We start from the raw sequence: 14,213 nt of genomic DNA, 5'->3' as shown, positions 1-14,213 counted from the left end.
AAGTCAATGTAGAAAGGTATAGATTGCAAACAGATAAGCATGTGAAGTGCTTGTTTGTTAAAATACAATTCGTAAAAATACTGACCAAATGAAAGTCGTCATAAACACCAAACATATACTTTTGTCCTTGTTTGTCTTTGAAATATCTACACCAGCTGTGTTTCCCAGTCCGTTGAGACGCTTGTCTCTTGAGAACATATGGATTTAAATATAATTTGTGTAAGAAAAACAGACACAATCTGTGTGGTATTATTGTCACTGTTTCGCAGGATATTTAATAGGCTCAACAGACGGCTGCTTGTGGGGTTTAAGTTGCTCTTGTTTTTTCTCCCTAAATTAAGATGTAAAGTAAGAATGCAATATAAATAAATATTCAGACTTATTGTTGGCATTGATAAATGTTGCCTGCATTTTGCATTGCAAAAGGGATATATTGCACACATTTGTTACATTTGTTATAGCCCGAAAGCATTGTTAGCTTAAGTGGATCGTGAAGTGCGTCATACGAGCATCGTACAGTTTTTACGCCGTTTCCCGAAAGCATCGTTGGTAACGAACGTCGTGAACACGCTCGTAGCTAACGAGGACTCCAGGGTTAATCGTAGGATGCTTAGAGCATCGTTAGCCTACTATAGCCTCAGTGGCGTCAACAGCGGACATTCCGTGTATTGGAGATGTTTTATTAAAACACCTCCAATACCACGGAATGCCCAGCTGGCACAATATCGCAACCAAATACAGTGGTTACCGCCAATATATTACTCATAGGCTACTGTTTGATTCTAACAGCAAAGATAGAGCCATGTTAGAAGTCAACAACAATATCATTTATTGTAGCAATTTAAAATTCCAAAAATACATGCGCAGCCGAAATGTACCGATCATACGCCACGTCACAAGGCATATAATAAAATCAAATGATTCCATTGCTCTTGTTTGGGGGGTCACTTTCGAGCTGCACTTGCTGTCTCCCTCTGATTTTAATTCAACCATCGTGGTTAAAATGCCCTCATATTGATCAATGACAGAAGACATAGGCTACTGTAGACATGAATCATGCTGAGACCAGCGGGTGTCGGATAATTTCTGCGGGCTTTTTTTGTTGCGATTGTCTGCATTAGGCATTGTAGGCGCTTCGGTGAGGCTGTGATGAAGTTCACTATTTATTGGACCGTGTCTAGACAGTAACGAACATCCCTGACCATAATTAATCGCGTTTGAAGCCTACACTCAGACGTGAACTCATTACTGCATGCGGGTATCTTCATTCATAAAAAAATTAAAACATTCGGGAGTATGCAATAATACAAATTATTCTAAAGAGGTCTAGACTCTGTGCGCAGCTCTGCCTTCTCCAGTGAACCAAGAAAGCCTGCGCCGTGATGACCGGGGGTTGACCCCTTTGGTTTTACACAGGAAACTTGAGATAAGAAGGTGAAATCGCCGGGCGTGCCAAGCTGCGACCGAACCAGCTTGGCAGCGAAAAAGACCTATAGCCTACATCATCCTGCCCAACAATATGGGCAGGATCTAGACCAAGCTCTCCTAATCGGGTCAGCAATAGCCGTGTGTCAATTGCCTAGCCTCTGCCTTTTATATGATAATGAATGAATGGAATGTTGCATTTTTAATGTCTACAAATATTCTAGACTAGAGAGTGCGCGCCAATCAATGAAACCTTATGCGGAATCAGATAAAGTTGTCTCTCTTTGCTGCGCAAAGCATGTTTCAGAAAGCAGCACCTAGTTGTCACACAAGCTATTTTTCATTTTTGTAATATGGAAGGGGGGGAAATGCCGTGAAAAGATGTACGCACAGTGCATTCAGGATTAGGACCGATACATATGTCGGCCTAGGCCTATTAAATTTTAATATCTTTAGCATTCAAATTATTGCAGTCTATTCTTTCTTTCTAGTCTATTCTCTGCTGTTGGCCTTGATGGGGAGATATTTTAATGCTTTTTAAACCCATTTTCCTGCGACATTCCTGCTTCTCCCTCAGTATGGAGCCCATTTCAGCACTGTGTCAGTAGACGGTTACAATCCTACGAATGTCGTGAGTGCAGTGAATGCGCGTTCATGTTAAGAGGAGTTTTGGGAAACGCTCCAAAGAAATTCACGATGGTTCGCAAGAGCCATTGTGAGAATGATCGTACGAGCGAAGATCCATCGTTATCAGGAATCGAGGCCCAGGTGCGATTGTCAATAATATTTATTGATATCCTTCAGGATTTAAACTAAATGGCAGACAGGACAAAAAGTCAAACTTATGAGTCAAAAAGGGTAACGCACAAAAGATCCAGGTAAAAAAAAATCCCAAAACAGAAAATCACTAGTAAGTCAATGTCCCTTGCAGAGCGGGAACAGGCAGAGCAAAACGGGCAGAGTGTTTCTCCAAATATCCGGTACGATCTGACAAAGGGCTAACAGGTGAAATGTCAACTTGAAGTTGGCACAACAATGTCACCACCGTCTTGATTTAACCAGAATGCCTCCTTTAGCGCATGGTTACGCTAAAGACAACATGTTGTGAAACAAGTCATTCAGAACATCCCGGGGCCTTGCTGAAAGGGACTTGACTCTGGGTGTACTTATTTTATTGCCAGCCATGTAATCAGGGGCCAAGTTAAGACTGTGCCTATCATCCAGTAATTTGAATGCAAGTTACCGTCACTTATAATAATTAAAATCATCGTAATAAAATATTATTATAAGTGTTAATTGTATACTTTTACATGTATTTCTTTGTAAATGTTATATGCCAGCAACTTGTTATTTGCAAGCACCGGTCTTAAGGGTGATAGTGGTAGTAGTAGTAGTAGTAGTAAATTTTTGCGAGTAAATGTAAATTGTAGAAAGATGCTTAGTTTAATTAACTTCCAATAGGGAAAGGCTGCTGATGATATACTCTGCTGTGGTATTGTGAATATTGATAATCACACCACATGGATACGATGGTATGAAAGCCGTTGTGGTCCCTGTATGCCAAGTTGTTTCATCGCACACCTTCTCCAGGCATTCTGAGCCATATCTGATTCTCCATTTATGTCTACAAGCTGCAGAGTGACCACTGCAGATCGTTCTTTGCCTTCGTCGGCCCCGCGTGATCATGATTAAACATGCAAAGAAAGGTTGCATGCGTGTTTTCAATCGATACCACATATGTCACTCGATCAATGTATTTTAGATTGCGAACCTACCAAGGCACATTGAATCATTAAGATGAATTGATCAGACCCATGTCAAGGTCATGGAATTCGGAGAACAATATATTTTTGGTGTATATATATATATATATATATATACGTTTTTGATATCTTTCATCTGAAGGGTAAGCAGTCGGCGGTTGCCATGTGATAACAAGGTTGAGCGCAGGTGAATCTTCTCCGGGCACACTGGTGTGTGAAACACAATATCCAGCCCACAGCCTGCTTGGCAACCTGAGCAGCACACCTGGAGTCAATATCCAATTCCAAAAACAAAGAATCCTCCCGGGGAAAACCGTTTGCCAGGCCAACTGTCGCTCTGCGCCCAATAGGGGTAATGGGTACAAAATGTGTATACTCACACACGCGCTAATGCCAACACACACACACACGCCACTAAGCGTGCCCGCCAATAGAACTACTACCACTTAAAACATTCTAATTACAATGTGTGCACATGTTGACGTTCGCTGATTGAATTATAATTGCGAATGGCTGCAACCTTTTTTTTTTTTTTTTGTAATTTCACTTTCAAACTTGGCCCCGGTCACAAACCATGGCGGACCTCTAAGAAAAGGGAAAGAGCCCCAGGGAAATTAGGGCTCTCATCGTCTGAGTGAGTGTAGACGGTAAGCGTGAAGGAAGGGAAAACAGAGTACATGGCCAACTCTGCGTTAACGCACACACACACACACACAAACACACACACACGCACGCACACGCACGCAAGCACAGCCACACACACGCGCATGCACCCAAACACGCAGACTCACACGGGGAGCAATCTAACATTTTAATGGCAGTCTGTGTCACAGGGATTATATCATCACACACCGTAGCGCACATTATTCACAATCAGCGGATAACACCGTGACAAAACCACGACAAGTCAGTTGTAATTACACATTTCCCATGTCAAACGTTGAGGGTGCCAACTCCAGATCATCAGTCATGGCTCCCTCATGCGAGTTCGGGATATCCTCTCCTTTCATCGTCTGGGACTGTTTTCTTCTCCTCCGCTTTGAGAATAAGAAGAACCCACGCTTTTGCATGGAGGCGTCATGGTGGAACAAACACAGCTGTCACTCATTACACTTATTACGGGTGCTGCTTTTACGCGGCAGGTTGCCATTAGTATACTTCTTCTTGTTCACTGGTTTAACCTAGTACCTTTGCCCTGGTATCATTCAAAGTTTGTGTTATGAGTGACACATACGAAAAGGCCGCATTAGCGACTGAGAAACAGGAAAATCGCCCTTATTTGGCATTTCCTCCCGAGCCCCGGGATCCGCCTCCCTCGACGCACGAGCCATTCACTCTCTCTTTCTCCCTCTCTTTATGCACACCCTCTCCATGCAGATCATGCTGCTGACCGACCCCGAGGTGGAGAGCAGCCTGCTCATCAGCACCGACGAGGGGGCCAACTACCAGAAGTACCGCCTCAGCTTCTACATCCTCAGCCTCCTCTTCCACCCCGAGCAGGAGGACTGGATCCTGGCCTACAGCCACGACCAGAAGGTGAGACACCCGACCCCCCCCCCCCCTGGCCCGACCCCCCCCTGGGAGGCCAAGGGGTCACCAGCTCATTGAGGGTGACCACTTTGAAGGAACGCTTCTATTAGGATTTTGTTTCTCCTTGTCCTTTTCAAGGGATTTTGTTTTTCTTTAGAGGAAAGGAGGGAGGTTAAATCAATGCGTGGAACCGCTATTATTCAGGAAATTGGCTCGGAGACCTTATAGTCTGTCTGAGTTTGTGTTTGTGTTTGTTTGAAAGGGAAAGAGTGTAGAGGGAGGGAGGAGAGAGAGAGAGAGAGAGAGAGAGAGAGAGAGAGAGAGAGAGAGAGAGAGAGGGGGGAGGGGGAGGGGGAGAGAGAGAGAGAGAGAGAGAGAGAGAGAGAGAGAGAGACGAGTTGGTTTCAAACTTACAGGCTTCGCTGTGGGAACAGAACAAAGTATTCTTTATTTCTTTTTAGGTTCGAGGGGAAGCTATTTTTATTTTTTCCAGGTTATTTTTTTCAGTTTGCCGTGTGTGCCATCATGCAGTAATAAGGGAGTCAGAACCTCAAACACAAACACAACAAACTTTATTTGTTTCTGTGTTAGCACATTGTGTGACACTGAGGGAGTATTTTATTCAGAACGGCAGCATGGGTTGGGGAGGGGGCGGAGTCATTTAATTGACTACGAATTCCAGTAAAAATCCTCTAAGCTCCTTGGACATTAAAGCGTGACCCGGCTGGGATTCGATCCAACAACCGGACGGGGCTCTCCTTCAGAGTGCGGGTCCCTCCTCCGGGTGTGTGGAGGGAAGGGCCGTTTGGCCGCGGGAGACCCAACCGTTTAGTGTTAAAAAACACTTATCCTCCTCAAAGGGATAATAAATATTACACCTACCATCCCCAGAAATTACACACTTCAGGCCAAGTGCAAATGTTTGTCAAATAAATAACCAGCCGAGACAATGCAGGTCGGAAACCTCCCTGTTTATTTCCGAGGTAAAATTCATGGCCGTTTTTGGAGTGAGCATTCAGATGAATTACATCCATTGCTTACAGACTTGGAGGCTATTTGGGCTCTAATGTTTTTCTATGGAGGATTTATGAAGGACGCTATCCTGGGCTGAGGATACCCCTCTCTATCTATGTCCCTCTCTCTATCTCTCTCACTCTATGTCCCTCTCTCTCACTTTATGTCCCTCTCTCTCTATCTATGTCTCTCTCTCTCTCTCTCTCTCTCTCTCTCTCTCTCTCTCTCTCTCTCTCTCTCTCTCTCTCTCTCTATGTCTCTCTCTCTATGTCCCTCTCTCTATCTCTCTCACTCTATGTCCCTCTCTCTCTCTCTCTCTCTCTCTCTCTCTCTCTCTCTCTCTCTCTCTCTCTCTCTCTCTCTCTCTCTCTCTCTCTCTCTCTCTCTCTATCTCTGTCCCTCTATAACTCTATGTCCCTCTCTCATGTGATGTCTATCTTTCTCTCTCTCTCTCGCTATCTCTCTCGCTCTCTGTTCCTGTCTCTAAGTCCCTGTCATTAACTTTATTTCCTTCTCTATCTGAATGTACCCTATAGCAGTGTTGCAATTTAATCCATGCACACTTTAAAAACTCATAGTCAAGCATACATTTAAAACAAATGGTTTCATTTAGCTGACTATGTACATTTGAGTCATTGTACATTGTGTAATAGTTCCAGTAAATCATTTGATTCCATCCAGCATAATCAGGAATTTAACAATACAAAACATAAATATAAAATGTGATCTGAGTTGCATTTTATGTATATTTTTGCCTCAATAAATGAATACCATTTTTAAACTTCAAACATAATAATGGAATCAAAAGAATCTGCCATAACATGGATGTTGAGGTATATGCGTATTTTGGAAAACAATGTTCAGAAAGACATATTGTCATATACTGTTAGTAAACCACTGGTCCAAAGTATACAGATATAAATACATACATGAATTCATATTGCTGCAGTAAACTTGAATAATCTTAAATAATAATCCCTTTACCTAGGTATGGAAATGACCATTACTGTCTACGTACTGGCAAGATATGGAAATAATATGCTGATTGTTATTGTTGAACCCACACACACACACACACACACACACACACACACACACACACACACACACACACACACACACACACACACACACACACACACACACACACACACACACACACACACACATACACACATTGTTGACTGAAAGCCTTGTCTTGGTTCTCAGCTTCCACCACGACATACTCGACTGAGAGGCAAAGGTAGAATAATTAACCAAAGTGATTTCCTGCATTTATAGTAGCCTTTCATCCTGACCTCCTGCTCAATGCAGCACTGCAACAGTCAATTTTTTTTGTTATCGGGCCCACGTCTCTCTTCTGATGTTTCTCATGTACGTGTTCTCAAGTGAGCCCCACTCGAGAACACTCTGCCCTAATTGAGCTTAAGTGTTCGTGTGATCTCGTAAAGTGCTATGGCGTCTTAAACGCAATACGCAGGGTATTTAGTACTTGACTAAGGTGATAACGTTTTACTGTTATTGTTTAAACAAACACATCAAGATTAATATGCAATCGGTTCCTGTGATTACTTCCAAGTTGTTCCCAAACCCCCTCCCCAAACAGCCTTCATTTGAGGTAATCTAACCTCATTTCATTAAATTTAATTCACTCTGGATTAGCTCAAATAAAAACAATTATTGATTTGGGAAAGAGACATTGGTCCACGGCGGCCATTTTAAAACCTGCATCTATTTCACCCTTTGGGATAAAGAAAATTGCAAACCACAAAAGCAAATAGATTAACGTAAACAAATCAAATTTAGCCTCACACAAAAAAACCTGGTGTGTTTACAAACGCCCTCATGCCTAAAAATAAAATAAAAGAGCAGAAAACATTGTATTAGGCTTTTGCCTCATTAGTCTCCGTCTGTAATTTCTGGAGTAAACTAATTTATAATTTGGTTCCGCTGAAGGATGCTGACATTTCAAACTTTCGCCATGACAAGGTTGTTGATTGTCAATGCTAAGCAGCCACCACAGTGGCAGGCGAAACCACATCCACTCTGGTCCCACACACACAGACACACATACACATTCACGCACGCACAAACACGTACACACATACACTGACACACTCAGACACACAAATACACACACATATGCACACACACGCACACCAACACATACACAAGTTCACAAAGACACAGTCACTCACACACACATTCACTCACACACACACACCCACGCACACACACACCCCCACACACACACACCCCCACACACCCACACACACACACACACACACACACACACACACACACACACACACACACACACACACACACACACACAAATACGAGCAAGACATAAAGGTCAGCTATCACTTGTTTCAACCTCTTCTAAGTGCCCCGTCAGTTTTGCAGTCTGAAATGTCTCGTTAGGACTGCGGAGGACTTGAAATATTGCTAAAGACATTTTGCCAAAGTTCTGCTTTGGGAGCACGTTCATACAAAACAAGTTAGACCTATTTATTCCCTGTATGGCGCAACGGGATCGCAATTTTTTTTCCTCGTCAGCTACAGCATCTAGAGAAATATAAGACTTATTTCCATATTTTCCTTTATTTGATGCGCGAGTTAAAACAGCATGCGTCATCACTGATAGGACAGGGTCAGCGGCGCTAGATCCAATCAGGTGGTCGACGTGGATCGTCTGTTTAAAATTCCGACTTCTCTCTTTCATCAACTGGGCAAATACCGCCGGAATGGAAAACAAACACAGCCATGATCAGAAAGGAAAAAATAAAATAAAATAAAAATTGGTTCTTCGCTGCCTTGCCATGCTGACACGCCAAAGTTGTCTGTGGTCCTCGTTGTTTTATGTCTCCCCTCATATTTCTCATATTTTTAATCCCTCTCTATTCCCCCCAGCCAGGGCCCAGGGTATCTCTCTCTCTCTCTCTCTCTCTCTCTCTCTCTCTCTCTCTCTCTCTCTCTCTCTCTCTCTCTCTCTCTCTCTCTCTCTCTCCGAGTTACGTTGTGCATTTGAAATCACAGCAAAGCCAGCGACTCGCTGACTAGTGAACAATAGTTGTGTCGAGGCGAGCCGCCACGTTCTCGCCCCCGCCAGTCCCCAGTCCCCCCCCCCCCCCCCCTCCCCGACCCCCCCCCCCCCCTCCCCGGGGCCAACTGCGTTGACACCTCGACCCCATTCACAGGCACCGCTGCTGGGGGACGAAGCAATTACAGCCCTGCTCACACACGGTGGCTTCTCCCTCAGTGTGGGATGAGAGTGTGCTGGGCATGTCTGCTGTAATGGGCTGCGTTCGGGGACCGCTCTGTAGACGCATTCTAGCCAACGCTTACAAAACAACATGCATCAGCCGCCCTCCATAGCGTCTCAAAGATGGCATGCATCAGGTGGTCCACATTTAAAGCAGGACATTGCTGTTGCAGTATAGTATAATATATTATGTTTGGTTTATCAATGTATATTACGCTATGTTAATGTGGATTCATTCAATTCAATTGTATTTGTATAGCCCTTAATCACAGGTACAGTCTCAAAGTGCTTAACAGGTCATATATTTACAACACCCCCCTAGCCTTAACCTTATCCCCCCAGAGGGCATGAAAAACTCCCTGAATTAGCGAGGAAGAAATCTTGAGAAGGAACAGAGAGTGGGGGATCCCTCCTTCCAGTGAGGATCCGGATGAATCAAAATGAGAGCACTATCATAGAAGTTATGTCGATATCATTGAGCATATACTCAACCCAATGGAGAAATTCTGTTTGATCACTTGCTATACTCAATGAAACGTATTAATCAGTAATCGAGGGGTAAGAATATCATCTCAATAATTTCAGACTTATGCATATATGAAGGCCTTTCGATTTAGAGCACATTTTGCATAGATTCAGATGGCCTAATAGTCCTCCCTGCATTGTCTCTCTGCCCCAGCTCTACAGCTCCGTGGAGTTTGGCCGACGCTGGCAGCTGGTGCACGAGAAAGTGTCTCCCAATCGCTTCTACTGGTAAGTACGCCGTTCCAGGACTGTTTCCCTCTTTAGTTAGGAGAGGCTTTCATGCAAAGCGAATGACGGTGATTCCAGAAACACATCATTACGAAGCAGAGAGGGGGGTTAGGCATCTCGCTCAATGATGCATAAAGGTAGACTTTTGTGGACATTGGGGGTCAAACAAAGTGGCGGTCTCATGCGAGACGCTACGCACAACTGCGTAGCCGCTATGCTATTATTTCTCTCCCCCCCCCCCCCCCCCCCCTCTCCGTCTCATAATAAAGTCCTGGTTTTCATTCATCTAAACCACACTAGATTTCTGTTGAATCTTTGTGGTGAATTTAAACTCTGTTTTGGGCAACGCTATGAATATGATTCCTCAATCTACACAGGTCTTTTTTTATAGTTCACCTAGACTTAGCCCCACCCCCACACGCTCCACCCCCCTCTTGCGCATTTATTGTATGTTGTACTTCCTGGCACTCAATGTACCACATATTGTATGTTGTATGTCCTTGCATTTAAAAGTATTACCTAGCCTTATGAAGCATCTAATCCTTGCTATCTTTGTTGTGTACAGGGAATGGGCACCTAACAATTGTTACTGCTTTGCATTTGGTTCTATAAAAATACTTACTGTACCGACAGCCGTATATTGATTCTCTCTTTCTTCTGACAAATGCACTTATTGTTAGTAAGGCCAATATACAGGTATTTTTTCTATCCTACCAGTGTCAACCCTACCGCTCAAAAAAAAAATTCCACTGCACCACGGTGAAGGAGTCATTATGAATAGATCCGAGACCTATCTGAGACCTGTCATTTGAATTAATTATACTTAATTAAATTACAGCCAATTTTAGAATGATAGGCTCCTGAAACTTATGACACTGAACACTCTACCAAAGATTCAGCCTTAGAAATCGAGTTAGTGGAAAGAGGGAACAGAGTATTCAAATTCACAGATACAAGTGAAACTTGAATACACTTTTACCATGTAGGATACCTCCATGGATCGGAGAATAAATGAAATAAAGTGATTTCATTATTCATGGGGGTGACAAACCCACTGCTTTCTGTGGTAGATAGTTACATTATGCTTCTCAGTAATGCCACCATTTTGTACAGAAGCTTTGAAATTATTTAATTTCCATGCCAGCCTGATTCTGTTGTATTTGATTAGGTAGTACAAAAGAGGGATGTAGACATAATAGCCTGTCTGTCGGGAAAAGCTTTTAGTCCCACTATAATGTATCTATAGAATAATCGGTTGACCATGTTTTGTTCTGCTATGTCTATTTCTATTATTTTAGATTTTATAACTATCTTGATTATGTTCTTTCTGCTGTATTTGATTTGGTGGTACAAAGACAGATCCCTCGACCAACAGATTATCTACTGTTCTTTCTGAAGCTCAAACATACAGACCATTAGTTTGTTGGTTCAGTCCGTGTACAGTCCACTCTTGGTATGTATGGAGGTCGGTATGTAGTATGTGACAAAGACATGCCCCCCCGTCCACAGCCAGCCGTGGACGGTAAGGAAGCCCTAGAGGTGTATGGGGGCTGTGGGGGGGTTGTTTGGGCCAGAACAAGTCGGCCTACTATTCCTGGACGTAGCTCTGCGGCTATGGAAGCGCTAGTGGCAACCATGCTAATGAGGCTGCGTCAGGGAGCTAGCATTCCTGTGTGTTTATGTGGCGAGCACACTCCAGGAACAAAAGGCACAAAGTACAGAGCTGATCTGCAACTCGGTCACGGCCGGCGGCGGGAAAAATAACCTGCCGCGACGCTCCGTCAAAAAGCGAACCCTGGGAGAGAATACCACATCAAAGTCCACAGAAGACGAAAACAGCAGTATGTCTAAATATATGTTTACCGTGTAGGCTAAGCGGGTTATTTTCTTATGGGAAGGTAGCCTGAATAGCTTCTTATTGGCGGAAGTATTCAGAGCTAGCCCTTATTAACATTCTCTTGGTGGGCAACCGCTCCGTCTACAATGCTCGGACGTGCGTACCGTTGGAACCAGTCTACCTTCCAAGACAGATCCCTGGACCATGTTTGTATTCATCGGCAGCCCTATACATCATATTTAAAATATACTTTATTCACATTTGACATATCCCCCATCCTTACCGTCTCTTCAACTGCTGCTAGTGTTTTTTTTACTGTTATGTATTTTTGAGTTATTCATGCCGTTTTCTTTGCAGCTTTTCTCTTATGTATGGCTCTTTTTAACATATCTTATATTTTTCTATGCCAGCTAGGTAGTTGGTGCTGCCTTGTTTCCCAGTTCAGAATGACATTTAAAGAATAGAACTTTCTCATTAGAGATCTATATAAGATATGTATATATTTATTAATTTACATGTCTTCTATGTGTCTTAATGAGCAGAGAAAAGTGTAAATGCTTTTCAGCTCAACTGCACTGCTGAGTGCATTTTCATAAAGGACCCGCCAACCAATCTCTCCGAGGTCAGGAATATACAGCGCCTGCAGACAAACACACACACACACACACACAAGCTTGTATACACACACACAAGCATGCACACGCTCATACACCTATGCACACGGACAGATGCATGCACACACAAACACACACACCAACACACACATAACACACACACACACACACACACACACACACACACACACACACACACACACACACACACACACACACACACACACACACACACACACACACACACACACACCCGTACACACACACACACACCCGCACAAAGATCCAGGTCTTTGGTGTTGGGAGGCAAGGGACAGTATGACCCAGTGTGTCCTTTGTTACCACCGGCAGTCTGCCGTCCGTCTTCAAAGCGCCTCAGTGTGTCCCTGGCCTCCCACAGGCAGTTCTCCGACTCCCTCCCGCCTTCCTGGTTATTTAATGGCTAACAAGTTGTGTGGTTCATGAAAGCTGAGCGGGTCGTTAAGTAGGCCATCTCGAGCTCTGCCTCATGTAGGAAGCCACCAATACCAATATGTGAAATAATTAGACGCCAGGGTGGTCCACAACTTTCTTTCGCTTTCTCTCTCTCTCTCTCTCTCTCTCTCTCTCTCTCTCTCTCTCCCACTCTCTCCCGCCATCTCTTGTATTCTCTCTCCCACTCACTCTCTACCTCTCTCTCCAACCATCTCTTGTATTCTCTCTCCCACTCTCTCCCTCCCACTCTCTCTCTCTCTCTCTCCCACCATCTCTTGTATTCTCAATCTCCCAATCCTCTTCCCTCCAGACCCCTGCTGTCCTTTGTGTCTCTTCAGATCCCCAAGTCTTTTTAATGCATATTTCATGTAGTAATGACTTTATATTTCATTCCATCTGTGGCCGTCTCCAGTGTAGAACGCAAATCAATGCCTTTTCCCCGCGTCTGATGGTGTGTTTGGGTGGGACAGGGGAGTGGGGTTGGGGGGCTGGGGACTTCATCTTCCCTCCACAATGTCCCTACCGCTTGACACTAACCTACGGTGTAGTCATGTGTCTACGATTCAAGACAGTAATCTTCCTGATGAAAACGCCTTGGAACCCTGCCTCCCCCCACCTTCACTGCCTTGCCGACCGGAACTGACGGATGGTGATGTTCCCCCCAAACCTATTTGTCTCCCCAACCCCCCCCCCCCCCCCCCCCCCCCTCCTCTGCAGGTCTAAAATGGGCTTGGACAAAGAACCAGGCTTAATTCACCTGGAAAGCAGCATATCTGAAGGACGTGAGTAATTGAATGCGTTGGACCATGGCTTCTAGGAGGGCTTCTGCGCCGTGGGCCGCGTCCTGGAAACGGACCTTGGATTCGAGCGGGGGCGGTTCCGTCAAAGGATAACGCGACGTGGCACTTCATAACGCACAACGGCCATGAGTTCTGCCACGCATGTACTTGCGCGAGAAGTCGTCCACGGAAGGGTTCACCTATTGCTAGTGACACAATGTACAACTCAGAGCCACGGCGAGCGCTCACTTTCCCCCCTCTGTGTCTTCCCGAAGCGCACATGTGTAGACATAACGCATCGAGTTCTGCTCCTGCATCGCCCGTCGCTTGATGAAATGCCATTTCTATTTTTAGTTGTTACGTCAAGTGAGATTCAAGAGGCCCAGTGAAATAGAACCTGCCAAGCATCCAAACACCCTCACTCCCTCTCCATCTCACACACACACACACAGCCCACACACACACACACACACACACACAGCCCACACACGCGCACACGCGCACACACACACACACACACACACACACACACACACACACACACACACACACACACACACACACACACACACACACACAGATTGAAACCCCTGTGCCCCCTTGGAGGCTATCACTATTGATCACCCATATGTGGACATATAGTTGGCATTGGCTAACACGTGGGGACAGGCTTTCTCCCGGCACTGTGATTGAAAGCGGCAAAGGCAATTGGCCTCTCTGGTCGTCTGTCTTCCACATCTCCCTTCCCCCGTCTTTAGA

General features: G+C 44.6%; 1 protein-coding gene across 3 annotated transcripts in view; it reads left to right on the top strand.

The window, feature by feature from the left end:
• The window catches only part of LOC130379764 (VPS10 domain-containing receptor SorCS1), a 113,052-nt gene that overhangs the window by 62,065 nt on the left and 36,774 nt on the right, over window positions 1–14,213 (top strand). For all 3 annotated transcript variants that reach the window (XM_056586787.1, XM_056586785.1, XM_056586784.1), the window contains exons 4-6: window positions 4,566–4,724; window positions 9,677–9,750; window positions 13,393–13,457. In XM_056586787.1, coding sequence (XP_056442762.1) covers window positions 4,566–4,724; window positions 9,677–9,750; window positions 13,393–13,457 — 298 coding nt within the window. The remainder of the gene's footprint in view (window positions 1–4,565; window positions 4,725–9,676; window positions 9,751–13,392; window positions 13,458–14,213) is intronic.

The sequence above is a fragment of the Gadus chalcogrammus genome, chromosome 3 (genome assembly GCF_026213295.1).
Source record: "Gadus chalcogrammus isolate NIFS_2021 chromosome 3, NIFS_Gcha_1.0, whole genome shotgun sequence".
In the NCBI taxonomy this organism is placed as follows: Eukaryota; Metazoa; Chordata; class Actinopteri; order Gadiformes; family Gadidae; genus Gadus; species Gadus chalcogrammus.
The sequence above is the reverse complement of the archived record's forward strand: the minus strand, read 5'-3'. Positions and strand labels throughout refer to the sequence as shown.